The 27,378-nt window shown below is 47.8% G+C and overlaps 1 protein-coding gene across 5 annotated transcripts in view; it reads left to right on the top strand.

Moving 5' to 3' along the window:
• Nucleotides 1–27,378, top strand: part of STX18 (syntaxin 18) — a 123,113-nt gene that overhangs the window by 46,429 nt on the left and 49,306 nt on the right. For 4 of the 5 annotated variants that reach the window (XM_045474568.1, XM_045474566.1, XM_045474570.1 and 1 more), the window contains one exon: nt 25,690–25,757. The exons of the other annotated variant lie outside the window; for it this stretch is intronic. In XM_045474568.1, the coding sequence (XP_045330524.1) occupies nt 25,690–25,757 (68 nt within the window). The remainder of the gene's footprint in view (nt 1–25,689; nt 25,758–27,378) is intronic. 5 annotated transcript variants of the gene reach the window in all.

Genomic DNA, 27,378 nt, shown 5'->3' with positions numbered 1-27,378 from the left:
CTCCCCCTCCTCCTCTTCCTCCCCCTCCTCCCCCCCTCTTCCTCCCCCTCCTCCCCCCCTCCTCCTCCTCCAGAGCGCAGGCTAGCGCGGTGGGCGGCGTGGGAGCGTGGACCCTGGATCGGGGACGGGCGAGGCTGCCCAGGGCCAGCAGCGAGCACCCGCCACGGGCGAGGCCGCCGGGATGAGTGGAGGGGCCTGCGCCCAGGAGCCACGCAGGCCGCAGAGACTGCCGGCCCGGCCGGCCGATCGGCTGGCGTAGCTCGGTGGGCGGCAGGGAGCAGCGCGCAGCGACGGGGCCTCCGGCACCCGGCCTCCTGGTCGAGCCCCGGCTCCCGTCGCTGACACAGCAGCGTTCGCCACGGCATCTGCCCGCGCTGGGTTCCCACGCGGGGACTGACCCGGAGGGGAGAGGCCTCTGCGGGCTTTGGACGCCGCTTCGCCTCGCTGCCCAGGCCGCTGCGTTTCCCCTGACCTCCCCGCTGGCGCTGCTGTTTAAGAAATCGGGGTTCACCTCAGCGGTGGCCTTGGGCAGGCCTTCTGACTCTCCGTGTCTTCATTTTGAAATTGAGGATCTTAGCGCTATCTGCTTTACCTTTGTCTCGGGAATGTAAAGAAGAAACGGAAAAAAAAGGTGGGGGGGAAGAAATCTTGTTTTTGAAAGTGCATATGACAAAGAGGTTTTGGTGAAGGCACGCTTATTTAGAGAGATGTAATTCGGGGCTTCTGGGTGGTTTAGTCGTTCGAGCATCTCACTTGGGCTCAGGTCATGAACTTGTGGATCCCGAGTTCGAGCCCCGTGTAGGGCTCTGTGCCAACAGCTCAGAGCCTGGAGCCTGCTTCTGCTTCTCCCTCTGTCTCTGTTGCTCCCCCACTTTCTCTCTCTCTCTCTCTCTCAAAAATAAAGATAAAAAAATGTAATTCGTCTACAGGATTTCTTAAAATGACGTAATGTGATGGTCACTGGTGTTCTCGTTCACCAGCTCAGTGTTTCAGATTTGGGCAGTTTTTAGGTAGCACCACTGTGCTCTGTCATTTTGTTTTGATCCCTTTCATCCATCCATTTTAACTTGTTCTATTCTTTCCGCTAGGGTACTGTGAGACCCTCCTTTAAAGAAAATCTTCCTTGTTACAGTAACTCAACAGATTACTTTCCCTAAAAATGAACTTTATTATTGTTTTTTCCTGCTTGTAAATTCACACACGGGTGGGGAAGCTGGAGGTGAACTGGCATGAGGTTACCATTTATTTTTTGCATTTAAATACAGAGTTAAATATACAGGGAAGAAAGACCACAAGAAAGAAGAAGGGCTGTCATCTGTCACGTCTGCGTAAGAGAACATTTAACACCGTTGGCCTGCGGAAAGCCCTTTCCTGGGCATTCGAGGCCTTCGTCTGTTTGCATAGTGCTTGTTGTGTGCCAGGCATTTCTCTGAGCCCTTTGTGGAAAACACCCATTTCATCTTCCCACACCCAGTGAGGGATGTGCTATTAGTTTTTCCCATTTTACAAACGGAGAAACTGAGGCAAAGATAGGTTAAGTATTTGGGAAACAGCTAGTGACTGACTCCAGAGTCCTCTTTCCTGTGCCCTCGTCATCGGTGGTTCTCAGCCCTGCTTCTGGTTTGAACTCCTCTGGAAGCTCGTAGAGGAGGCCAGCGGGGAGAGAAGTACCTTGTACCCTCTTTTCCTGTTTCTGAGGTCCAAGGTCACGCTCCCTCCCTGTTTGTCCAGTCTACCATTCCCCCTTTCCCCCGATTTCATGGCAGATGTAGATGTTTAATGACCTGTTGCGGTTAAGGGCGGACCACTTTGTGGTTTAGCTGTGTACAGTGGGGTGCACGGAGGGATGGTACGTCCCACCCGGCACGGCATCTCCCACTCACAAGCACTGGATCGGCAGTTTCTCAGCGGTGATTCAGTGTATCGTTATTCTGCATCAGGGGAGAGCCCGTGTGTGTGCAAAGAGCATGAATAGTTCATTGGACACATGTAATTTTGCATCTGGGGCTAATCTGAGCCTTAGTTTTCTCACCTATAAAATGGGAAGGGTGGTAATATTGTTGTGAAAATACGGAGTGTGCTCTGTCCCGTAGTAGGTTGTCGGAAATAAATGCTCTGTTCTTTCCGTCGTAAATTAAATTCTAGTTACCCATGAAACCGAGATGTGAAAGACTGCTTGAAAATACACTGTTCGTTTTCAGTCAGATACAGAAAGTCATGGAGTTTCTGGAGCTCAGATGGGCCTCAGGGATCAGGGAATGCAGTCTCGTCCTTTTACAAGCAAGGAAACGAAGCAGGAAGAAGTGACTTGACCAGGAGCACAGTGTGAGCCCAGACGCACGCACGCCTCTTCTATACGTATACGTGGACGCGGACGAGCAGTTGGTTAACAGACGCTTTCTGTTGCCTTGATTGTTGCTACTTTTTACTTCGTCACAGTCTATGTTCTGTAACCTTTCGGAAAAACACTTCGGGCCTGGAATATCTGACTGACCCCCAAGGCACACTTTCGCCTGTTAGGTAAAGTCCTAAAGGAAGCCACCATGAGACATGGGGTTAAGGAAGTAGGAGAAGGAGTTTATGTTTACCTTGTCAGTTTTTCCTACAGGAGAGAGAGAGGCACCAAGAAAATACCGACAGAACCGTGGTGAAAAGCCCACGAACCTCTTTCCGGTTCTTGTGTTTGCTGTGAAAACGGTGTTGTTATCTCATAAGGTCTTGCTTGTCTGTGGTGAAGAGCAGAGGGGAAAGGAAGGTATCGCAACTCAAGTAGACACTGGCATTTTGTTTCTACTAAGCATCATGTTGTTAAAGCTTCAAAAACGGCATTATGCTCTGAGATTATTTTACGACTAAACATCATTTTCTTCCGATACTTGAGAATAGGTTTGTAGATTTCTGCCCTTGGTGATTACTCGAATTTGAATGAAAAGTGAACCAGTTCATTGACATGTAACATGTATGTCGAATTTGGGGCCTGCTTGCTAGGGACGTGTGCAGTCTGCGATGAAGACGCTAAGGTGTGCCGCTTCCTAATGTCAGAATCAAAGTTCCTGATTCCTGTGTCCCATCTCCCCTACCCGGCCCAGAGCAATCCCCGCTCCCCCACCCCTGAAAGAGTTTTTAGAATCACCAAGGTGACCACAATCTGGAGTCAGGTACGGTGGAGACTACCTATCCTTATCATTTATAATTCCTTATCATTTTCTGTCCCATATACAAGACGTCTTGATTCGCTCAAACCCTTGGGAAATTTTTCCTCTGGAGGACTGTGAAATTAGCTATGGACAGTGTGGGGGTAAATGCCTGTGTCGTTTCCCAAAAAGCGGGTTTCTTAGAGAAGATAACTGTTTAGCTGGCTTAGCAGAGCCTAAATTCTCATGGAGAAACACCTATCCAGACCTCGTCAAAGACTTGGATGGTCTGAAAGCAGGAACATTTGTAGTTTGCACTTTACTTGGTGTTTACGATATACTGTACGAGCACTTTGCAAATATTTAATATTGGTTTTTGACATGGCCATCACTATCTTTGTTTCCTGATTCTACACTGAGCTCTTAACTTTTTTGTGTTTATCTCAACTTTTCCAAAATGCAAAGTTCAAATTAGCATGTTTTAAAAAGTATAGTGGGAACAGAATGTGACTTAACTTTAAAAAATATTCATTATGCAGAAAAAACCTGAAGCTGTGAAATTTAAGTCTCGTGAAAGTTCACCAGATTTCTTCGGAACCTGAGTTTCATAAGCCTTGAAAACTTTGACATCTTACAAACGTTTGAGGGGCTTATCTTGACTGTCCCTCAGATGCACACATTCTGTCAGGCTGCTGGGGAAGAGAGTGGCTGGGGAGAACGCTGCCCCCTCCCCAGACATCCCCCACTGGTTTCTAAATCTGAGCGAAACTTCAGAGTCAGATGGGGAGAGGAGAATTCAGAATATGTCTGTTTTAGTGCTTGAAGTAGAAAGTGATAGTCATCACGGGATGAAGTCTGAGTTCTGATGTGTTGATGGGTCTTCGTATTAAGGCACAGTGAATAGTATTTCCAGTTTCCTAGTGGAAACAAAGTGAGTTCTGCTGGGAGTGGTTCTCCTCATTGTTACTGTTAAATTCTTTGCTCTTTTTATACCGCTTAGATAATGTGCAAACACGGTTTGGATCCTGTGTGTTTCACTTTCTTTTCTTACCAGAAGTGTTCGGTGAGTGTTTTCCCGGAGCAAATCCTTTCCAACAAAGTGTTTAACTTCGTGTGCACACAAATTCAAGAGTCAATTAAACATGTGTTTGATTACTTTATCACAAAGAATGCTACCTTGACTTAAAACAATTCTACTCTGTGGAGAGAGTTCTTTCTGTTCAAAAGAGGGTCCTTATTTCTAAAGAGCAGAGCTCTGATTTTAATTAAATAAGGAGCATTTTATGCAATTTTTTTCTAAAGCTTAAGATTAATTTCTATGGTTACTAGGGATATAAATCTCTAGATTGCTTTAAAACAAAGATTTTTGTTCAGGAGAGAGTTGACAGCTCTTTTTAAGAGAAGCTATTACTTAATTTTACTTTCCTAAGTTTAAACACATAAAAATATTTGTAATGATACCCCAAAGGCATCATAAAAATGTAAAATAATTGTACTCTAAAATATCTAAAATTACAGGAAATAGACCTCATTTTAAAAAATGAACTGGGATTCGTGGCCTGGGAACTGGGGTGTGGCATACTTCAAACCCAGAATCTCTTGTCAGGAGACTTTTTTTTTTTTTTTAAATAGTAAAAAAGTCTTTTCTGTTGCCAGTCATACAAACTTTAAAATATATTCATTCTATTAGGAAATATTTCCTTGTCATTTTATTACCTTTAACACACGTTACTGTATTACAAACATGGGTATTCTTAGATCCCCTTTGAGAGACAGATTTCTGTCTCTAGAATTAGATGGCATCAGTTGACTGTGGATTAACTATATCACAGTTAGACTGTTGAGACTGTTTTTAATGATTATTTTAAAAGTACATAGCCCAGTTTTCTAAGCAGCTCTGAACAAGGACAGCATAAATGGTTTCTAGTGTTTTACTTACTCAGAGTATACTTTCTGTCTGAGTAGATAACTGTTAACTGATAAATTGTTTCTAGGCTCAAAGTACGTCGTATTTTAATAAACGTAGTGCAACATCTATGGAAGTGCAAATCCCCAACTTTTTAAGTAAATGAATTAAGACCCTCTTTCCTACTTTAGTACTGTAGTATCTGTTTGTTTGTTTTGCTATTTTCATTTACTAAAGTTGTAATTGGGTCTTGTGTAGTAAAACGTCTTCTGTTTATTAGGAAAAGTAAAATTAGATTCACAAAATACTCAGACTGAAGTTTTGAAAGAAGTGGCATTTTGTATGTAACATGAATGCTGTTGAGACTAGATATGCTTGTAGTTTAAAACATGCCTGATTCAGGAATGCTTTGCATTAAATGAGTTTATATTTTAAGAGCAAAACGGGGAGAAAGAAAACTACTTTCCCTCCTTTTTTTTTTTTTTTTTTTTTAAGAGAGGAGAAAATTAAGTTGAATGCAGATACTGAAAGTGCTGTAAGCTGTGTGAGCAATGAAAGTAAACACTGATTATTGCAAATGTACATTTGGACCAGTTTACTTTTATCTTTCAAGCGAAACATTTCCCACAGTTTTTGTGGGTTTTTATTTAAGTTGGGAAAACTTTGGAAGTTTGTGTGAAAGTATAAATAAGTTTGTGAAAGTCATGATTAGAGTTTGATAATAAACATGCAAGAAGCAAATTGGGGATCTGTGAAAGTCAGATGTGACATTTAATCATGTTTTCTTCTAAAACACACTGCAGTGAGAGGGGTGTCCATTTCTGTGGATCTGGAACAAAGACTTTGGCTGTAACTGAAAATAAGGGTTAAACGTGAGTTTTTCAATATGGATGAAGTTTAACAATTCTTTTAAGAGCCTTAGTGATTGCTATAGGAATCCCAAAGGGTGCCTCTTTCCAACTATAGGCAGAGGAATTATATATTTATTTATAGACTCCATTTAAAAAACAAAATGCATACTTGTTTGCCAGGAAAATGTAAACAAGTTTTTACAAAATAAGCATTAAATTTTAGCAGATAGTGAGATTCTTAATTTTGCAAGGAGGAAAAAGTTTTTGGTTGGTTTGATGATTGAAATAGACCACAATCATAGAGTATAAATAAATAAAAATAATATTTAAAAGCCTTAATCTAAAATATGTTTTAAATCTCCTTGTTATGGCATTACCCTCACAACTGCAAATTGACATTTTAATTTTAGTTGCTTACACTCCAATTCTTGGGGAAATTTGTTCACTTTTTACTGTAAGGACACTGTAAGTGTAGAAGGATATCACTTTACTAATTATTACATCCAGGCGCTTTTGAAATAGTGATCATCAGATATCGACTAACATATACTATAGAGTTTTTGAAAGATTCCTTGAACGTTGTAAAGTTTTACTTTCCTTTTCTTCAGGACACTGCCACATGGGTCCCTTAAAAGTGTGTATATATGTGTTTGGGTGGACAGTGTTACGTTTGATGACAATTTTATTGCTTACAGATTGACATGTGGCTTTCACTGAAGTTTGTTTCCATGATAAGAAAGGAAATTTTTACATAGTGGTGTTTCAGATGCTTTTACCTGATGATAAAAACCATTAAGAGAGATTTAAATTGTATATACTGGTTTTACTGTTAAAGCATTCACACTGAGTTCTGAATATAATATTCGAATATAAGGCTTAAAAATTTTTGTGTCTAAGTAAAACGGCACATCTTAAAAGCAGGATGAAGAGAGAGGCTTTGAGTCTCAAAATCAAGATCTGTATGTAACATATAGCTCGGGATCTAACCATTACTTTTCTAGTTTATTTTATACACAGATTTTTCTCTGGCAAATGATTTATTAGCAACTAATTATTTTATGCCATTTTGAACACTTATGTAAGAATCAATTTTTATCAGGCTAGTCCCTATTTTATAAAACTTAGCAGTTAGAGATTTTTAGTTTTGTTCTAAATCCGAGAAACCAGTCAATCTTATTTTCGTTTTTTTCAAGCAGAGGATGTTGGGATGTTTTGTGACATTCCTTGAAATGATATTTTCTGCCCTTTTTTTTTTTTTTTTGCACATGTACGGAAGTACTTATTCATTCCAAAGGAGATCGTAATGAAGGAAAGGGATCTGTATTTTCTTGGAGGACAGGGAACGATGAAACAACGCCTGGACTGTGCTCGGAACTTGGACGTTTGTATTCCTGCTTGAGGCCAGCACGCTTTGCGTTTTATTCCCATTCACTCCGTTGAAAGATGACTTTGGAGGAGAGGCTGGTGTCTTGTTACCAAGCCGTCTTTCTCAGACCTTCATGATAAAATGCACACTGAGTCCTTTGCTTTTGTTTTTGCCAGCAGAGAAAAATACATGTTTTAGTGAAGCAAAGCTCTTCCACTTTTGGGACTTGAGTCTTATCAAGCAGTGTTTTCTGTTGAATGTAAATTATCGGCCTCCATCAGGTGGTATGGAAGTTGAATGCGTGTTCTCCCTTTGTACTGCCCGTCGTTGGTTTCACTCTTCTTGCTGATGTGAAGCAGAAACTGGACGAGGTAGCAGTTTTGATGATGAGATTAGAAGTAGCCAGGCTGACTGTCTCCTGGCTTTTAGAGAACCTTATAAGCTCAGGGCCACCCCTTCCCCTTGTTTAGATATTACTTGCTCTTTTGAGTTTCAGATTACAGGAGCAATTGATCTGCATGACCTATCTTAAGAACTCTAACTCTGCAGTGGAAACTTAAACCAAATGTATATCCTCAAGAGACAAATCATCTTAAAACCAGGCTGTTGTCATTTTGATGTCCTGTACGGTTTGTGGAAGAACAGTGTGGTGCAGGGCACCACCTGGTGGATGGGAACGGTACTTGCTGCCATGGGTGGAAGATTGGGAGAACTAGCCTGTGCCCGGGGCTTGCGAGTGAGGGGATTTGTGTTGTTCCCGGCTCCTAATTTCTACCCAGGGCTAGGATCCCAGGAGAATGAGAGTGGGAGCAGCTGGTGGGATGTCAGTTTTATGTGCGGTCTTCCCACTCCTGTAGGTGTACGTGCCGGTCCTTGTCATCCTCGCAAACGTTTCCTTCTTATGGTTGATACTATAATTCAAATAAAAAGATGGTTTAAAAAATGTCAGTAGGGCAGCATTTCCTGTTTTTGAGTGCATTTATTTAACCTTCCTAGTAAGAATCTACCTTTGGGCGGGGCACCTGGGTGGCTCAGTCGGTTAAGCGGCGGACTTCGGCTCAGGTCATGATCTCGCGGTCCATGAGTTCAAGCCCCGCGTCGGGCTCCGTGCCGACAGCTCGGAGCCTGGAGCCTGCTTCGGATTCTGTGTCTCCCTCTCTCTCTGCCCCTCCCCTGCTGATGCTCTGTCTCTCTCTGTCTCAAAATAAATTAAAAAATTTAAAAAGAAAGCTGCCTTTGGGCTAGAACTTGTTTGTGGCCACACACTTGATGCCCTTGCTAATCTGTTCACCTTACGCAGGGAGGGTTGCTTTGATTACCAGCTGTGTGCAGTCGTTGGCTGCTTGTTACACGGGGAGTGTGCCTTTGGTATACACTGAGACATTTGCAAAACCCGTGTGAGAAAACTCCGTAGTTTTTTAAACCTTTAATACATCGTAACCACCTGTTTTAGGAACAGCTGTTCCTTCATGTGTATTTTAGAATGACACATTCTTGATAAAATATATCACTGATTCAGCAGCATTTGCGGAGCTAGGAACCCTGCCAGGCTTTGGGAATCCAAAACGAATCTGACGCAGTTCTTCTTGGACACACGCTTTTAAAAAAAAACCTTTTAATTTTCACCGCAAAAAGGAGCGAACGTATTCCTGGGATACGGAAGGCACCGCCGTGGAGTGGAGGTGTGTTTTACGTGCTTAGTATTTTCTAGCATGGACTGGCCGGCTTTAGAAGACATTTAGCACGGGCTTTTGGAGCTGCTGATAAGCAAAGCAGCCTGCTCCGTCTCGGTGAGTTTGGCGTGGGGCAGGCGGTGAAGGGCTCCCTGGAAGCTCTCCTCTGGTCCTCAGCTCAGGTGTTCACGTCGAAGGGCCCGAGTTTGGGGGCGCAGGCCGACGAAGTTAAGAGCGGAGGCTTTGGAGTGTCTTTTGGAACACGGACCTCGGCTTTTCACCTTGCTGGCGGTAGGACCTTGGGCAGGTTCCTCGACGACTCTGTGCCTCGGTTTCCTCGGCCGTTTCCCTCTGTTACGCAAATGCAAGGGCTTCACACGGCGCCTGACACGTGGTAAACACCAAACGTTTAGGACGCTGATGACACGTTGTAAGGCGGGCATGTGGTGGCCGTCGTGCCCGTGGTCCGTCCCCGGCCCTGGAGGCCCTGGGGCCCGCGCTTCTCCACCCACCCCTCGGTGTGACTGGTCAGCGTTCTCATGCTGACGACTCCGCAGACGGGCGGCCGGCTGCTGTCTCTGGGCGCCGAGCTGAAATGCTGCCTTCCGCCCAGAAGTCTGCAGAAAGCTTGTACCCTCCGTGCTTGTGTCTGTTGGTTGAACCGTGTTTCAACACCAGAGGTTCTTGACCTGAGTTCCTGTGGTTCCGAGTTCCTTAACCGAGTTCCTCTGACTCTCAGAATGGAAAGCAGAAAATGGTTTTGTGCCTGTGGGAATATTTATTTCCTTAAGGGAAGAGATCAGATACACAGCTTCTGCCAGAGTCTCCGAGGCGTCTGTGCCCTTGAGAAAGGTAAGGAGCCATAAAATATTTCATGATTCTTTCTGGAAGGCGGCTCAAGAAGTTAAGAATATAACCCCCCTGCCTAGAAAATGAAACTCAAATTTGAATTTCACAGTTTGTTTTGTAAGCTATCTGAATAATTTTAGAGATAGGGTTGGGGTTTTAATTTGAGGAACTAAAATATAAACGGAGTGCGTTTTCCTCTTATCCTCTTGTCAAAGTTCTGAAGGGCACAGTGAGAGCCAGGAGAGGTAGGAGTACGGCTCTCCCACTTCCGATGGAGACCTTGAGCCCATTATTTTGCCCCACCCCTCTAGAGAGAGGGAATAATAGTGGTCCCCCCCCCCACACAGGGTTCTGATGAAGGTCAGGTGGCATCCTTTGCACAAAGTCCTGATAGCTCTTCTCTAATAGCAGGCATTACATGTGTGTCGTCACCATTTTTGTTGCAAGTTTACCCAGCAACATTTAGGATACGTACAAGCCAGGTACCTCTTTTGTTTCTATTTTACCTAAATGTTCCTAATTTCTTATGACCAGACTTTCCAAGGTTCTATGGCTGAAATCCCTGAGCCAGAAATAACAATAACCCTAATGAATGAGGATCCCAAGTTACATATGCCCTTAGACTCCTGCTGAGCACCCAGGAAAGCATAAAAGGATTGAAAAGAAGCCAGCAGGGTTCGGTCATAAGGAACTTCGAAGTTGATCGAGCACCAAAAGGTATCTCCGTGTTTGAGCCAAAAGGACGTTGTCGTCTAACCTTCGCAGCGTGTGGGTGAGGAACCGAGGCCCAAAGCAGTGACCCTGAGGTCCTAGAGCTGGCTCGGGAGCGGGGTCCCCCACCCTGCCCGTCCAGCACACCTGCCCAGAAGCACTCTGTGTTCTCCAAAGGAGCCGAATGGGCACGGGCGGCCTGTGGGGTGCAGGTGTGAACGGAGGTGGCGGGGAAAGCGTGCGGCGAGTCTGGAGACAGCTCTTTGGAAGAGAGCACCTGCACTGAGAAAAAGGAGGAAAGATGCGGAGGAGAGTGTGTTGGGGTACAGGGGAGGGACACTGGAGGCGCATCCCGCCAGGACACAGGACTGACAGGAAGCTGAGTGCTTGCCAGGACAGAAACGCCGTTTCAGCGGTGCCCGTCGTCCGCTCCGCACCCGGCTGGCGAGGGCTGAGGGTGAGGGGGCTGGCTCCCTGGCCGGGCCTCTTTTCGTACGGGTGTCTCGCTCACCGCCTGTGATTCTAGCATCTAGCATCCAGTTTGCGCTCTCTTCGTGGCCCCTGAGCTCAAACCAGTCACTTCCTCTGATGCACAGCTGAGGACTCAGCAATCCCTTCTGACTCTGGGGGGACTTGGTGGGAGAAGGTGTGTCCGAACCCGGTGTGGCCTTTTGTGTCGTGTAGGTGTCATGTGCTTTTCACCTCGTGCACTAGTGTTAAGCTGGACGTGGAGGGGGCCAGAGTCCCGAGGGACGGCGGCACGAGGCCAAGTTCAGCCCTTTTCCCGAGCGGGTTGTGCCCAGGTGAGCTGCCCCTGAGCTGCTTTCCAGAAAGGCTTCTCCAGATGCCCCGCCCTCGTGGAACGGACCCTGGGTCGGGTGGCCTCTGCCACTGCCCTTTGCTCTTTGCCCTGTGTCCCCTTGGCTGCCTTTGCTCCTGCCCGCGGAGGCTGTGGGGGCCGCCCATCACCATGGAGGCGGTTCTCGTTGGCTCTGCGGCCAGACTGTCTGGGACCGCGTTGTGCTACGTCAGCGACCTTTTGTGGAGCCACGAGCAGTGTGTGTGGCTTCTCTCTGGGCCTCAGTTTCTTTCTCTTTCTTTCACAGGGGGGCAGCCCCCCCCACCCCGAGCGGTGGTATGAGGGTTAAGCAAGTCAGTATGTGTGTCTCAAGCTCCGAGCCTGGTGCCTGGCACAGAGCACACACCCAGTAAGTGTTAGTTACTAGTCCTCCGATTGTGCTGGGTTTGCACCAAGTCCAGCTTTTTTCTTCTTCTGACTCTGCAACTTCCCACACTCCTTGGTGAGAGGCCATAGCCGTTTAGCGTGGCCCAGGTCTCTACAGCTCGCCTTCCCTTCGCTGCCCCACGCGGTCCCCAGTGCACACCGGCCTGGCCTCGTGGGTGGGGCTCAAGCAGGGATGGAGGGGAAGCAGGGGAAGAAAACTCAAATGTTTGGGCAGGTGCTACGTGCCAGACGCGGTGTCAGACCCTCCACGGACATTACTTTCGTCGATGGCTTGTGGTGGCCTTCGGAGTCCTTCTCTCGTTTGTACGGAGGTCAGGGCCCGAGAAGTAACATAAGCGCAGCAAGACCGTGTATGGCCAGCGTCAGAGCTGGATGAGGACTCACCTCTGTAGAGTCTGTGCTTGAATTACCGGGACTGGGAGCAGCGCAGCAACCGTGCACCCTGCACGCACTGTCTCTGCACGCAGGTCTGTCTGCACACGTTCCACACACAGTCTCTGCACGCACGGTGTCTGCACACACAAAATCCCAGCTCTACACATTCAGTTTCTCTGCACGCATTGTACGCACACAGTCTCTGAATACGTGCTCTGTGCATAATCTCCGGACCAGACAGGGCTTGGAGGGGATCTGAAAAGCAGCGTGAGGTCATGTAGGAACCTTGGGTTGGAACCCCTCCTGTGTTCGTCGTCCTCCCTCCCTCCCTCTCTTCTTTATTACCTCCTTTCTTACTGTGCCTGGCCCGTTCTGGGTCTTACATATTTGTCAAGGGAACAAATAAAAGAAAGGTTTCCAGGCACACAGAGAAGAAAGTAGTGATGATTAACCAGCACTGGCTTACAAAGCAGGAGCCATACTGCTCCCCGCGCCCCCCCTCCCCCCAGCCTCATTAGTGTCAGTTGCTAGGCAGGTAGGTGAGGAGATCTGCTTTCAGAAGGCACTTAACAAGGTCTCCATGATATTTTTTAATGGACTGAGGATTTGGACTATTGGGGCATGTGTGACTGGTTGAGCTGGTTGTCCAGCTCAGGGAGCTGGAGGGGACTATGATAATTCCATGCTTTTCCAGCCCCATTTTCATCCCATTTTTAAAATTATTTTTAATTACAGGTGTCTTTAATGGCAGAATGGTCAAGTGGCAAATAACAGGAAGCCAGGGGAAAATAGGAATATAGTGAAGGTGGAGGTTAGCAGCACCAGTCGTGAAACAAATAATGTTAGCTATTAAGTCGTCCTGACCCAGTGACATGAAAGTGAGTACACTCTTCAGTGGCATTAATAGAAACCTAAAGGCTAGAATAAGGGAGGTGATGTTTCTGCTTTCCCCTGCATTTCCTGCTGACACACAGAATATCAAGTCCGTTCTGTGAACTGCATTTGAGTTTTGAGGCCCGTAATTTGCAGCATTCAGAGGAGACTAAAGAAAGCTTGAGTGTCTTGACTACGTTTAGCTTAGAGAAGAGAGAAGACTCACGTAGGGAGTGGAGGGGGGCCCCACGAGCTGAACGCGACTCAGAGGGACAAAAAACTTTGTACTGTTCCAACTAGAACGGGCGACCTGGGAGAGATGGTGAGCCCCCCACCATCAAAGCGGTAAGCGTCTGCCAGGCCCCTTCTGGTCTTGAGAATCCAGGAAGAGAGGAGAGATTTACCTGTTTCGCGCTCTGTGTATCACGTAGCACACGCGAGGCACAGAGCAAAGCCAGACCGGCCGGGAGTGGACAGTTTGGAAATGGGAATGTTCTAGCAATGCCAAGTGAGTGCAGTTTGGGGCGCCAGAAGAGTGAGGATGAGAATGTCTAATTAGATTAAGGTGTGATCGAGAAGATAAGGAGCTGGAGAGAGAAGGTTGGGGCCAGAGGAGTGAGGGGGGAAAGGCTGAGCACGTGCTAAGCTGCTGCTGCCGCTTGAGGTTGAAGAGGTCCGAGACCTGTTTACAAGTGAAAGTTGCATTGAGCCCCGTGGGTCATTCAACGTTGTATGGGCTCTTCACGTTTCGACATTAGGTCCTGAGTTCTTCGATGATCTCGCTAACACTAAGAACCTAAGATTTTATTTTCTTTTTCTTTTTCTTTTCTTGGCTTCTAAATTTCTTAAAGGGATAGAAGCTTAATATTTATCAGAAGCGGTACTTTTCAGGCTGCTAATATGGGAAGTTGGGCCGCCAAATTCATCCCAACAAATGTTAATCATCCTGGTCTCCTTGTTTAACCATCCCTCCCGTCTGCTACTCAGGACCGACAGTAGAACTAGGAACACCAGTCTCTCTCATCTTTCGTGCACACTTTCTCATTCTCCCACTCCCCACGTGTCTGTCTGTCTGTGTGTCAACACATGCTGAATTCTGGAAACGACAGTCCAGGGTGGCACTGGTTCTTAGCAAATATCCAGCATAGATTATTTAGCTACTGAAGACAGTTTTCTGTAGGTCACAATCGCCTTGTGTCTTCTAAGGAAGTTACCAGACTGGGGATACACAGCACTTTATCTATGGAGCTAACATTTGTATGTTTACAAGTATATATTTATACATGCATATACAGTGTATGTAATGTATATAACGTCCAACTAACAGATACAGCATGCCTCAAGGAAGGCTTTTTGCAGAGAAAGTGGGAGCGAACCCAGAATGCCATGTTAATTCCTCCTTGGGCCCAGCACGTTTGAGTAGAAGACAGATGAGAAAGAAGACATTCCAGGCAGAGGGAACCGTAGGTGCCAAAGTGCGGAGGCAGAAGAGGAGGCTGCTTCAGGGAAAGGCTTTCGCCTCTGGAATGTGGGGGTGGTGGTGCGGGAAGTGCCGAGGAGAGGGTGGCCAGCGGTTCAGTTCCTTTGGCGGATGTTGAACAAGTTGAATGGATAGGCCTGCCTGACCAGTTTAATTTGTGGGGTAGAAAAGAGGGCAGCCCTGAGACTTTCTATCTTGAGGAAGCAAGAGAGAGGCTCCTTCTCCTTGCGGGAACAGGAAGGGGACCAGAAGGGACCGAGTGGCCAGGAGGGTTGAATGTGAGTGGTTGGATAATTAACACTCCATGTTGCCCTTGAGGCACCAGCGGACCGCAGGAGAGGTTGGATGCGCTCACCTGGAACACAGGAGCAGGGCAGAGGCTGGGTGGGAGTGTTCTGTAGATGGTAAATAAAGCTGGGGGTGGGAGTGAGTGAGTCTAGCCTGAGTAAGGTTCACGGGTTAGCAAAGGCAGAGGAAGCGATGAATGAAGGCAAAGAAAAGTTTGCCAGAGGCTTAAGAAGAGAACCCGGAGAGAGGGAGAGAGCGTGGGGTCCCAGGAAGCAGAGGGAGACTGCTGGTTCCTTGGAGAAGGGCAGGGGCAGGGGCAGGGAGCTTCCTCAGGAGTTTGTGAGGACGGGTAGAGAGTGGCCAGCACTTCCGCGGTGACTGTCACCCCTCAGTACCCTGCATTCATCCAAGGGTGGTGTCATGCAATAGAAATTAGGGGGAAGTGCTGGGAGGGGCCCAGCCCGTGGTGCTTGCTTCCCAAACAGTTGCCGAAGAAAAGAAGGAAGCAAGAAAGGGCCACTTCATGTATGCAGTCCCTTCACAGACCAGCTGCTGCGACCTGGCACCAGTGGAATTTCTGTGGCGTTGCCAGGCTCTTTTGTGGGTGACAAGTCAGCGGGGAGCCTCTCTGGCACAGGGACCCACAGCGTGACTGCAGCAGGGTCGCCATGCTCCAGAGGCGCCTTGGTTCTGAACTTGTAGCTGTAATTGGTATCGATGCATTTTCAATTATGGCTGAAGGGAGTGGATTCAGATTTAGTTAGTGGGCCTCCAAATTAAACTTGGGAACACAGTCCTTGTGAAAAATCATGTTAGCTTATCAGTAGTTGGCAAACACTTACACAACGGTGGTTCTGGCTGTGCCTTTGGCTGCATACTAAACTGAACAGCAAGCTGTGTCCACTGATTGAATGAAACAAAAATAATGATTTTGTGTTACAGGGAACTTTTTACAATATGCCAGAGGGACCTACTGGAGTCTCTTTAATCTTGAACAATGGTTGTTTCTTGCAGAGGCAAATTATGCAAATCGGTACTTAGTGTTTCATAATCAATCAGGTCTTTGTTGGAAGTGTTGTGAGTGCCAGCAGAACAGAATTCCTAGCGTGGGGGGGGGGGGTGGGGGGGGAGTGTGGGGGGTGGCTTGCAAGTCAAACCACTGCTGTGACCAGCAAAGGACACTTGTGACCGCTTTGAACTCTCCCCAGTTAAAAGGCAGCCATCCTTTGAGAAGAATCCCACCGTTTTGTACCAGGCTTTTTGTTTTACGGTGTATCTCGCTTTGGGTAATTTACAAAGTCCCCGGGAAGGAGCGGCTCGCAGGACTGTTCTGTGGGCGACCCACCCAGACAGAGCTGGGCCTGCTGCCTGGGATGGCAGATGGCAGCCATGCTCCTGCCCCTGGAGCTCCCTTTGTGCCCAACCTGCCTCCAGCACGGTCTTTGCACGTCGTCGACTTGGGCTCATCCGAGCGCACGTGTAGATTTCCAAACAATGGCGTCTCAGCTTTGGCCTGCACAGAACAGTTAACCTTTGATAATGCTTTGATTCTAGATCAAAAAACAAAGAACCAGAGAAATTTTAAAAGCCTTTGGGAAAACGTGGTGATGTGTTTTAGAGTTCCTTCCTGTTAGTACTACGGCTGTAAGACTTGGGTCGCCATCTAGTGGATAACGGGAAGTATGAGCCGCCGCGCTACGGGGTTGAACCCTACTCTTAGTTGTTGAAAGGGGTAGAAGATGGGTTTGGTTCGGAACACGGAATCACCCTCGGGGAACCGCGTTGGGCTAGGCGTGCGCCTGAGCAGCTTACGTCAGGTAGACCCGAAAACATTTCACAAGATGCTAACGTCTCTGAAAGAGATCCACGTACGTGCAGGAGAGGGCCTTGACCTGGCCTGGGAGTGGCAGAGAAGGCTTTTAGGAGGCATCAGACTTGAGCAGAGGGCTTGGGGCAAGAAGACTGGGATCGGGTGGGCGGTGGGCTTCGAATCTGGAGATGTCCACAGGGAGAGGGACACCCAGGGCCTCGGGCCTAAGGAATCAGGCCTGATTTGTCGGTAATGGGGAGTCCCTGCGCACTTTGTCAGGAAGTATGTGGGAAGATTTGCCTTTTTGTCCAGAAGTATTTTTTGTCTGGCTGCAAAGATTATACATGCTGATTATAGAAAAATGTTAAAGTACAAAAAGGGTTTAAGAAAAAAGCAAAATCTCCAAATCTCACCACCCAGACAACCATCAGTATTTTGAAGAACAGTGTTCCGACTTCCTCTCTGTGTATGTGTACAACCTTAGGTATGATTTCGTATCTTTTCCATAAGTGCATCATGCAGTATGTGCTTTGGGTGACCTTGCTTTCCCCTCCGGGCTCAACAATATGCTTGTGGGAAGCCATCCATGTCTGCGGCCCAGGCTCACCCAGAATACACCAGGCTCACCCAGGTACAATCCTGTGTACCTCACAGGATTTCATTGGTGTGCACGCTGGGATGTTAGGGGTTTAGTTTGGTCCCTCCTGGTAAAACCTTGTATGTACAAGGACAGGTGATGTGACAGTCTTTTTTTTTCCCCTTGTCAAATGCATCTGGATTAGGAAGCACACTTTTTATGGTAGATGGGTTATAGAGAATTTCAACGTCTTGATGATTTTGGGAATTAGTCTTATTTAAATATAGCCACTTAAAAGTGAATTTATGTTCAGAGAAAGAAAGGAACGGGTCACATGAATACCTGTAGTTTCAGAATGCAGTTCAAATCACTTGTTTGATTAAGTATCAACTCCCTAAAGAGGCCAGATCCTGGCCGACCCTGGAGTGTGGCTGTTAGCTTTGTGCTGTCCCATAGCTGGAGACCAGGCCTTGAACCGGAACAGCTCGGCTCAGCTTTGGGTACTTCTTCTACACTCGTGGTAAAAGCAAGCCCCACAGACCTGCCGTGCTCGGATGGGACGGCGGGGTCATCTTTTGGGTGGACTTGGAGAGCACTTGCTTTGGGAGTCACAGTCTCCCATTGGTTTTGAACCACTTACATGGGATGTGTACCCTCCATGTCCTCTCATCTGTGACCTGGGATTATAATGGAGCCTACCCACAGGGCCGTCGGGAGCAAATGAGATAATGGGCGCGTGGTATTGACACTGGTAAAAGCTGGCAGGTAGCTCGTGCTACTGCTGTTTTCTGAAAATTGCATTCACCACCCTCTCTTTGTAGTGAAGCCCAGGGAGATTAAGCGACTTGCTCAAAACTTCAGTTGGCAAAGGTTAAGAGTTTAGGGGAGCCTATAAAAGCACCCCTTTCTTCTCAGCCCAATTTTGGAACCACCTGAAAGAGAAATACAGGAGTTAGAACATGAAAATCCACACAGGGAGCCTGGCTTTAGGTTTGTAGTGAAATATGGGGGAAGCTTGGGTCAGAATATCCCCCCTCTGCTGGCTGGCTGGCTGGCTGATGGGAAAAACGGAGAGGGCGAGAAGGAGCCGAGCATGCCCATTCTCCTTTCTCCAAATCATAAACCAGTTAAGTGGCTCCTCTTCCCTCTGAGGCCAGGATATTGGTCCCACTGAAGTCTCCCTGCACCTGAAGCCTCAGGAGTGGGGGAGCAGGGTCTCCTTCAGCAGGGGGTGGCAAAGCAGAGGTCAGAACCCAGGAGTCTCTGCCAAACCCCCTGGGTTTCCTGCCCTTCTCTCTCTTGCCCGCTCTGCTCCACCCAGACCCGCAGTCATGTGCCCAGAGTCGGCTCCTCTGCCCATGTCCGCCCAGGGCTAAAGGTGGCTGCAGGGGAACTCAAACGCAGGGAAGAAAAGCTGCTGGGGAAATTGCCTTCATTGTTCGTTTAAGCCATATTTTGAGGCTGTTTAAGGATTGAAGGAAGATCAGGATGAGCTGAGCATCAGGAACACTGCTGTTCTTCCTGACCGCCCTGTTTCCTTGCTCATGGCTGTGGGCCTTCCCCCCGACATCCAGGTGGCCTTGCCAACTCCAAGCCTGCCGTGTCGCAGAACGCGAGACCCAGCAGCCGACCTGGGAGGAGACGGCTGGAGCCAGTGGCAACATTCTCTTCCGATATGTGAATATTCCTACTGTAACATATAGGTGACTTTTAAAACGAGCGCCGTGTGTGGAAGCTTTTCTTGCAGATCTTTCTGTATCCGCTGTAGTTCAACACGTTTTTTAAGATGAACATTGTACACAAATACTCTCACACGAAACCCAGCTTCTGTTACTGGGAAGAAGGATGTCAAACTTCATTAAGTTAAATATTAGTAGTCTTTTGACAGAATAATACAGGATAAGTGACTTCGCCTTTGGGTCACAGAGACCTGTGATCAGTGTCAGTTCTGTGTCTTTTTTTTTTTTTAAGTTTATTTATTTATTTATTTTTTTTTTTTTTTAATTTTTTTTTTTCAACGTTTATTTATTTTTGGGACAGAGAGAGACAGAGCATGAACGGGGGAGGGGCAGAGAGAGAGGGAGACACAGAATCGGAAACAGGCTCCAGGCTCTGAGCCATCAGCCCAGAGCCCGACGCGGGGCTCGAACTCACGGACCGCGAGATCGTGACCTGGCTGAAGTCGGACGCTCAACCGACTGCGCCACCCAGGCGCCCCTTATTTATTTATTTTAAGAGAGAGTGTGAGTTGGGGAGGGGCAGGGAGATGAGAGACAGAATCCCAAGCAGGCTTCGCACTGTCAGTGCAGAGCCTGACACGGGACTCAAACCCAGGAACCGTGAGATCACAACCTGAGCTGAAAGCAAGAGTCAGATGCTTAACCGACTGAGCCACCCAGGTGCCACCCCCCCCCCCCCACCCTGTTCTGCGTCTTACTAGCCTTGTAACCTTGCATGGCCTCAGTTTTCATGTTGCTTAAATGGGAACGGGGGTCATGTCTAACTCATCCGGCTGCTCTGGGGAGAGTAAAGGGCAGCCCGTGCCAAGCAGTTTCTGCACTGCCTGCTGCACATGGCTGGTGCTCAGTGAGTGACGGTCGCCGTCGGCTGTAGTCACGTGTGTGGTGCTTTGCTGAACACGGGATATGAGAAGAAAGGAACAGCTGGACGTTACTCGCTCGGATGCTCTTCTCGGTTCCCAGTCATCCCTTTGTGGATACTGTGCTGGAAAACTGCAGTTGTGACCTGTCCACCATGTGTGCTTTAACTTGGAGGCTGAGAACGCCAGCCTGATACTTAGAACGCCAGGGCTCCAGCCAGACTTCACCCCGAGGTGTCCCTCAGCACGTGGTCTGTCCCGTCTCTGACTCCGTGTTGTGACCTGTAGAAGAGGCGTGATGCTGTCCCCTGTGGTCACGCCTGGGAGAATGAGGTGAGCCAGTGCACGCAGCTCTGGGAATGGGAAGAGCTCTGGGAAAAGCCTGGTACACCGTCTTTTCTTGGTGACGGTTTTGGATTGTGAAAGGGGCGTCCACCCTGATAAGTGGAGTTCTAAGCAAAGATTGCAAGTACTTGGAAATAAAGCCGGTAGAGATTGTGTGTGGAATTGAGTTGTTGGTTCAAGCGTGGACAGCAGAAAATCTGCACACAGAATGACTAAAAGTGTTGAGGGAAGAAAGCGCTAAATGGGAGATGTTTCAAAATGTTTTTTTATCAAGGGAGATTTCAGATACTCCCTGAAGCAGACAGGATGGATGACGAAGTCGCAGGTACACGTGTGCCCATCCTCAACTCTTACCGGCCCGCGGCCCGTCCTGCTTCGTCTGATGCTCCCCTCTTCTCCATGTGGTTTTGAAGCAAATCCCAGGTGTCCTATTTGATTGGTAAATTTTCAGTGTATTTCTCTAAAAGAGAAGGATTTTAAAAACAGGGAAGTGAATCATAATGCTTCAGATATTGAATACCTCCTGCATTCCTTTTCTCTCTCAGCCTGCAGTTCACGTCTCATTTTAAACTATGTTTTACGTTAGAGACAGTGGACGCTTCTCATATAATGTAGCAGTGTAGTCAAGCCACAGCCGGTGGGCATAAAAACTCTTCCTTCCGTGGTGGGCCGGCCGTCAGTCAGCTGGAAGGTGACGGGCTTGGTGAGAGCAGACCGGCTCCTGTGAAGCGTGCTAGGTTGTGCATCCTCGGACCTTAGTGCCCGCGCTGCCCCCTCTGGGCGCACGTGCTGACTCTAGGAGAAACACACACAGACGGCCGGTGTGCTCCTCTTTCTTTGTTGGTTCACTCGGTTGTGTAGGTACAATCTTGTGACAGGTCTGATACCTTTTTGACCCAACTCGTACGTCAGGACTTCTCAGATCTTGAAGCTCTTTCTGTTGGATTTCCAGCCCCCCACAACCCCCCCCCCCCGCCCTTTTCCTTTTCCGACATTTATTCTCTACTGGAGATACAAAAGTGAACAGGGCATAGATCCTGACCTCACGGGGCTCAGTTGAAGTCTAGTGGGGGGTCACAGATAAATACTTGTTATGTTCAATGGGCAGTGCTAACAGGTATCTGTAACATACTAAGAAAGGTGGTCAGGAAGGCTTCACGGAGGAGGTGACATTTAAGTGCAACCTGGAAGGACGAGCAGGGATTCTTCTGGTGGCATGGGGTTGGGGTGAAAAGAGTCGTTCTAGGCAGAGCAAGGACAGTCACGAAGGCACAGAGCTGTGAAGATGGGGCGTCCCTCACCTGCCCAAGGCTGTGATGTGCCCCACAACATGGTTCAGCCCCCAGAATACTCCCTGTTTTCAGCCCTTGCGTTTGTCACTCACCTGGTCCCACAGAGACCTTTCCAGTGACCTGTTCCTTCTCCCGAGACTCTTCCTCACCCCCTCCATGTCGTTCAGTGATACCAAGACTAAGAGATCGACACTAGTTTAGATCTTTATGGGGAAATAAAATTTCCATTTTACTCCGATTTCCTTGTCAAACTTGACACTGGAATGGCCTTTCTCCTTTTAAAAGTGAGGGGCGTTCTCTTTGGACACACACATAAGTGATTCTTTTAAAGTTACCGCTAGATGTGGAAACATTCACAATTCAAAGCGTACAAGTGCTCACACCCCTGCAAATTTGAAAATACAAGAGCCATAATAGAATTGTTGAAATATAATAAGCTGTCTTTGGCAATGACACCTCCCCACCACGTGAGGGTGCGTTAAGAAGGCAGCTCTCTGCGCCGTGGGAAGAGGGCTCTCACCAGACCACGTCTGCTGGTACCTTGATCCAGGACTTCCCAGCCCCCAATACCGTGAGACCGTGTTGTCGTTTAAGCCACGCAGCCTGTGGTATTTTGTTATAGCAGCTTAAATTAGGACACATTGTATTAGTTTCTTACTGCTGTTGTAACAATTTACCATAAACCCGGTGACTTAAAGCAACAAGAATGTATTATCTTATGGTTTTGTCGTCTGAGGTCCAAGACGGGACTTTGTACGTTGGAATCACGGTTGGGCAGGGCAGCGTTCTTTCTTGGAGAGACTCAAGGGAGAATCTGTCTCCTTACCTTTCCCAGCTTGTAGAGGCCAACTGCATCCTCAGCTCCCTCCTCTGTCTCCAGAGCAACCAGTCCTCCTCCCACTGCATCACTCTGCCCTCCCTCCTGCCCTTCCTCTTCGACATTTAAGGACCCTTGTGATTATATGGGGCCTTCCTACTGGATGAGCCAGGATAATCTCCCTATTTTAAGGTCAGCTGATGAGAACCTGAATTCCATGTGCTATGTTAATTCTCCTCTGCCTTCTATCAGAACGTATTCACAGGACTTGGAAGCCTTTGCAGGGGCAGGGTGACATTTTTGTACCTGCAACAGCAAACACAGTTCTTTAGGGCTTATCCGGTACCCACTGTTTTGTCAACATTCAGTAACAGTTTTTGAGACTCTGCTTTGCTCCGGGAACTGTGCCTGATAAGCACAGGAAAGGGAAAGGGACCCATCACCCTCTAGGGGCTTGCCATCTACTGAAGGGAAATTGGTCTGAAATTAGTCACTGTGGTCATGAAGGGAGGTCATGAAGGAAGGGGTGAGGTCGAGGTGCCACATTTTGTGGGTGAGTGGGGTCTGACTGTGCCCGGGGGTGTGGAGCAGATACAGGGAGGGAAAGAGGAGAAGTCGGTGCAGGAGGGAAGGTGGGTAGGGCATTCCAGGGAAAGGGAGAACCACATGGGTGTGCGTGTTGGGCGTCTCTGGGACTTGGAGCCTGGCGCCTCCTGGGAGTGTGGCAGGGACTGAGGCCACACGGGACTTGTGGAGATGGACTGTGAAGGGCCTTGAGTGCTTTATGGGAGTTTGGACTTGACTCCATTTTTTAGGCCCGGAGGTTACTTGTTGGCTGCCCTTTGGCAAATCAGCCTTGGAACTGCTGCTTTTGGCTGCAGTGTATTTAAATGTTTGTTTGTTTTTGAGAGGGAGGGAAGGAGAGAGAGAGAGAAGGAGCAAGGGTTGGGGCAGAGAGAGAAGGAGAGAGAATCCCAAGCAGGCTCCAAGCTGTCGGCAAAGAGCCTGACACGGGGCTCAATCTCATGAACCATGAAGTCGTGACCTGAGCCACAATCAAGAGCCGGCTGCCCGACTGAGCCATGCGGGTGCCCCTGGCTGCAGTGTGTTTTAAATCCAGAAGTCACCACCGCCAGATGTCCTGTAGCATCCGCCATTCACCTCGCCTCTTGTGGGCAGTGGCCGGGCAAGGGGACAGAAACCGTTGCAAGTTTGAAAACAGGATGGTAACGTGATCAGTTCTTAACGTGTGGTGCAGTAAACACTTCGTTTGTGCTTCTCTTGAGTATTTTCCCCAACAGTCTTGAAAGGCAGATTTTGTAAGGCAGCTGAGGTGGAAAAAGTAGGAATAAGAGTGTGAGGAAGGGAGCCGTGTTGTACAGGAAAATAGGTCGGACGTGGACTCCGGTGGTCCTACGTTTGACTGTAAGCCTTGCCACGCGCTGACGTGCTAAGTGGGTAACGGTGGGTGAGTCCCTTGGCTTCCGTGAGGTTCACTTTGCCACACTGGTTCCCGTCGGAGAGCAGTGCTGCGAGTGCCCACAGCAGGACAGCAGGGAAGAGAACGAGGTGGTGTGAGTGAAAATACCTAACAGGGCAGGGCTAGCGGACAGACTCTCAACCCTGGTTCGTTACCCGGCAAATAAGCGAATGCCGTGGCCACACTTCATTTTCAGTGTGATTCCTGCTCTGCACGTGCCTGAGGGTCCTTTTCCGAACCAGATTTATTATTTATCTAGACCCTGTGGGAAACCGAACCGATCCCCTGTTGACCTGTTTCCAGACAAACGCTGAATGTTTTCTTTGTGATAAATACTATCTTTGTATTTAGACATACGCTCGTTCCACAGACACTCGTCGACCACCCCCGTGCCCCATGTGGCGCTGAGACCTGCGTGGGGGCTGCACAGCCCCCGCCCGTGCGGTTCCCCGACAGGGAAGCAGAGGCCGTGGCCGTGAGTGACTTGGTGCCACGTGGGTGGCATGCAGAAGTGCTTTTAGGTTGAGAGCAAAGCGAGAAACAGGCTGAGTTGGCCTTGAGAAAAACTGTCATGGAAAAGATGAAAGTTCAGCGGACCCTTCAAGGCCGGGGTTGTGTGTGTCTGGAAGAGGTAGCAGGGGCATTAGGAAAACGGGTGAGCGCTGGTCAAAGGACAAAGCAGGCCACCAGCCTGGTTAATCAGTCTCTCCTTCTGGAAACACTTGTGTCCCTGCCGACCATGATCCTAGACTTCTTCCCACCTCTTTTTACTTCATTCTACTTAGTTTTTAATCCCTAGCTCCGCACGCAGTACTTGGGCACACGGGAGGTGCTTTAGAGTAGGGTTTGCTTATGCTAGTTCCCAGCCGTCACAGAGGCAGTCCTTTGTACCTGGTGTCCTTTCGGTTCATCCGTGGAAGTAGGCCATCGGGAAGATGGAGGTTTGCTGTGTGGGAATCTGCCGTTGCCTCTGAAGCTTTTAAATCTGCTGCTCTGCAGGGCCCCACCTGTAAACCTGCTATCTCCAGCCTTAGACTCCGTCCCCAGAACACTTGGAAGATGCAGTTTTTGTCTGTAGTTTTAGAAGACACATAAGGAAAGGAACTGGCCTTTGTCGAGCATGTGTTGTGTCGATGTTAGACGTGCATGATCTTATTGAATCTGGAAGTTCCTTAGAGATCATCTCTTCATAACATCCTAGATCTATCACAACACTTACAGGTTCAGGGGCGACTTTGGGAAAGTTAACCAACAAGTTAATGACAACAGATGACCCTTGACCAACCTGGGTTTGGGTTGCCTGGGTTCGCTTATGTGCAGATTGTTTTTTGGATAAATGCAGTATAGTCCTGTAAGTGGGTTTTCTCTTTCTTATGGTTTTCTTTAATTTTTTTTTAATCTTTATTTATTTTTGAGAGAGAGACAGAGTGTGAGCAGGGGAGGAGCAGAGAGAGAGGGAGCGTCAGAATCCGAAGCAGGCTCCGGGCTCTGAGCTGTCAGCACACAGCTCGACGCAGGGCCCGAACCCAGGAACCGTGAGATCATGACCTGAGCCAAAGTTGGATGCTCAACCGACTGAACCACCCAGGCGCCCCATCTTTCTTATGATTTTCTTAATAACATTTTCTTTCCTCTAGCTTGGTTTTTTGTATGAATTTACATACAAAATACGTGTGAACTGACCATTTATGTTATTGGTAAGGCTTCTTGCCAACAGTAAGCTACTAGTAGTTAAGTTTTTGGGGAGTCCAAAGTTATATATAGATTTTCTGTGTGGGGGTTGGCGCCCCTCACCCCGCATTGTTCAAGGCTCAGCTACATATGAGAATCCAAACTGAAGTCGTCCCGTTTGTGGCTTCAAAATTTTTCTATAACCTGCATTCCATCCTCTATTAATTTAAATTACACGTGAGTGTAACATATCCATATCTCTCTCTCTCTCTCTCTCTCTCTCTCTCTCTCTCTCTCTCCCCCCCCCCCCCCCCCATGTTAACAGTTTGCTTTCTTTTCATTCTAGATTTCACACATTGGCAAACTGAGAGATTTTCTCCTGGAACACAGGAAAGATTACATTAATGCTTATAGGTAAGTGCATACTTCTTACCATGGCTTTGGTGACTGAATTCTTTTCCATACCTATATTCCTTTTGAGGCGTTTGCCCTTACTTTTTACTTACTCACCCAGAGTCGCCGTGGGGAAGATCGGTTCGGCCGTGGTGTCGGTGGCAGAAAGGACCGCCCGTCCCCAAGATAGGCTCTTCTCTACCCTCCAAGTCCCAGTGCCCCCCACGGCACGATCTTCAGGATCGATGCTGCCACACGTTTGCATCTGTGTTGGTGCCACACACGTTGTGAAACACGTAGACACACACGAGACCCACTCTCTCAGCACGGACTTACTGAACCCACGATGGAATGCTGCCGGTCACGTAAACATGTCATGTCGGTGCGTTTCTTGCATCTAGAGAGGGTTTGGTTAGCTTGCTTTTTTAAAAGAGAGAAAGCATTTTGATTGAGCCTTCCAAAATGGTTTCTGGAATGGACTCTGGCTCTCAACAGATACAGGAGCGTTGCAGGGCAGACACCTTGTCTCCTGTGCTTCCTGACCTCCATTCATACCTGGCGGTGGGGTGGACTGTCCACCATGGGACTCCGCTTCAGGCCTGCTGTGTGAATTCACGAGAAAGTTGGATGGGATGTGCGAAATGACATCATAAGTAATTTTATACTTTTAAATGTGCTTTGTTCGTATGGTTTTGGAATGTCGTAAAATTCTTACTCTTAGTGCATAGTACCAAGAAGAGCTTCTTTTTAAGCTCTCAGTTAAAGTAACAGCTCAACACTAGATGGCAGTGTAAATTTCATTTCCCGAGATGTGTGTGTGTCTCCAGTACTGATTTGATAGTTCATAAGAGTGGAAGCTGCAGCCGTTTTGGGAAACTCAACCAAACTGGCATAAACCTCTCTGTCTAGCTCCTCCCTTTGTACCTGACCCCTTAGGTCACATAAGTGGCTATAGAGGCCTTGCCTGGAAATCCATTGTTAACTTCCCTTTGCCTTGAAAAGGCATCCAACAAGGCAGATGTTTTAAATGTCGGTTTAGTTCAAGCCACCCCACTCCCTTATTAGCACTGTGAACCTGAGAAAGTCATTTAATCTGTAAAACCCTGTCTTTCTCCAAACCGGGACTTAGCGAACTACCGCCTGGAGGCCAAGTCCACCCCGCTGCCTGTTTCTGTACAGCTTGTGAGCTAAGAATAGTTTTCGCATTTTTAAACAGCTTGGAGAAAAGACTAAGATCTCACCACATATGAAAATGATACGAGATTCACATTTCAGTGTCCACAAATAGAGTTTATTGGAATACCACCAAACCCATTCATTTACACATTATCTTTGGCTGCTTCCGCGCCACAACAGCAGAAGTGAAGGGCTGCGGCAGACCGTGCAACTTGCAAAGCCTAATGTATTTACTCTCCGGCCCTTTTCAAAGCGTTTGCAGAGCCTTGCTCTAAACAGAGGGGTTGATGATCCCTCACCAGCTAGTCGAGAGATTCATACAAGACAGTATAATTGAAATGCAGTGCATTTCCATGCATTTATGAGATGATTGTAAAGGGTGCTGCTCTATAACTTGGCAATCGTTTTCACCTTTTCTTAAAAAAATGTGTTTATTTATTTTTGACAGAGCGCGTGCGCGAGCGTG

Source organism: Leopardus geoffroyi, chromosome B1 (genome assembly GCF_018350155.1).
Source record: "Leopardus geoffroyi isolate Oge1 chromosome B1, O.geoffroyi_Oge1_pat1.0, whole genome shotgun sequence".
Classification (NCBI taxonomy): Eukaryota; Metazoa; Chordata; class Mammalia; order Carnivora; family Felidae; genus Leopardus; species Leopardus geoffroyi.
This window is presented reverse-complemented; position numbering and strand designations above follow the sequence as displayed.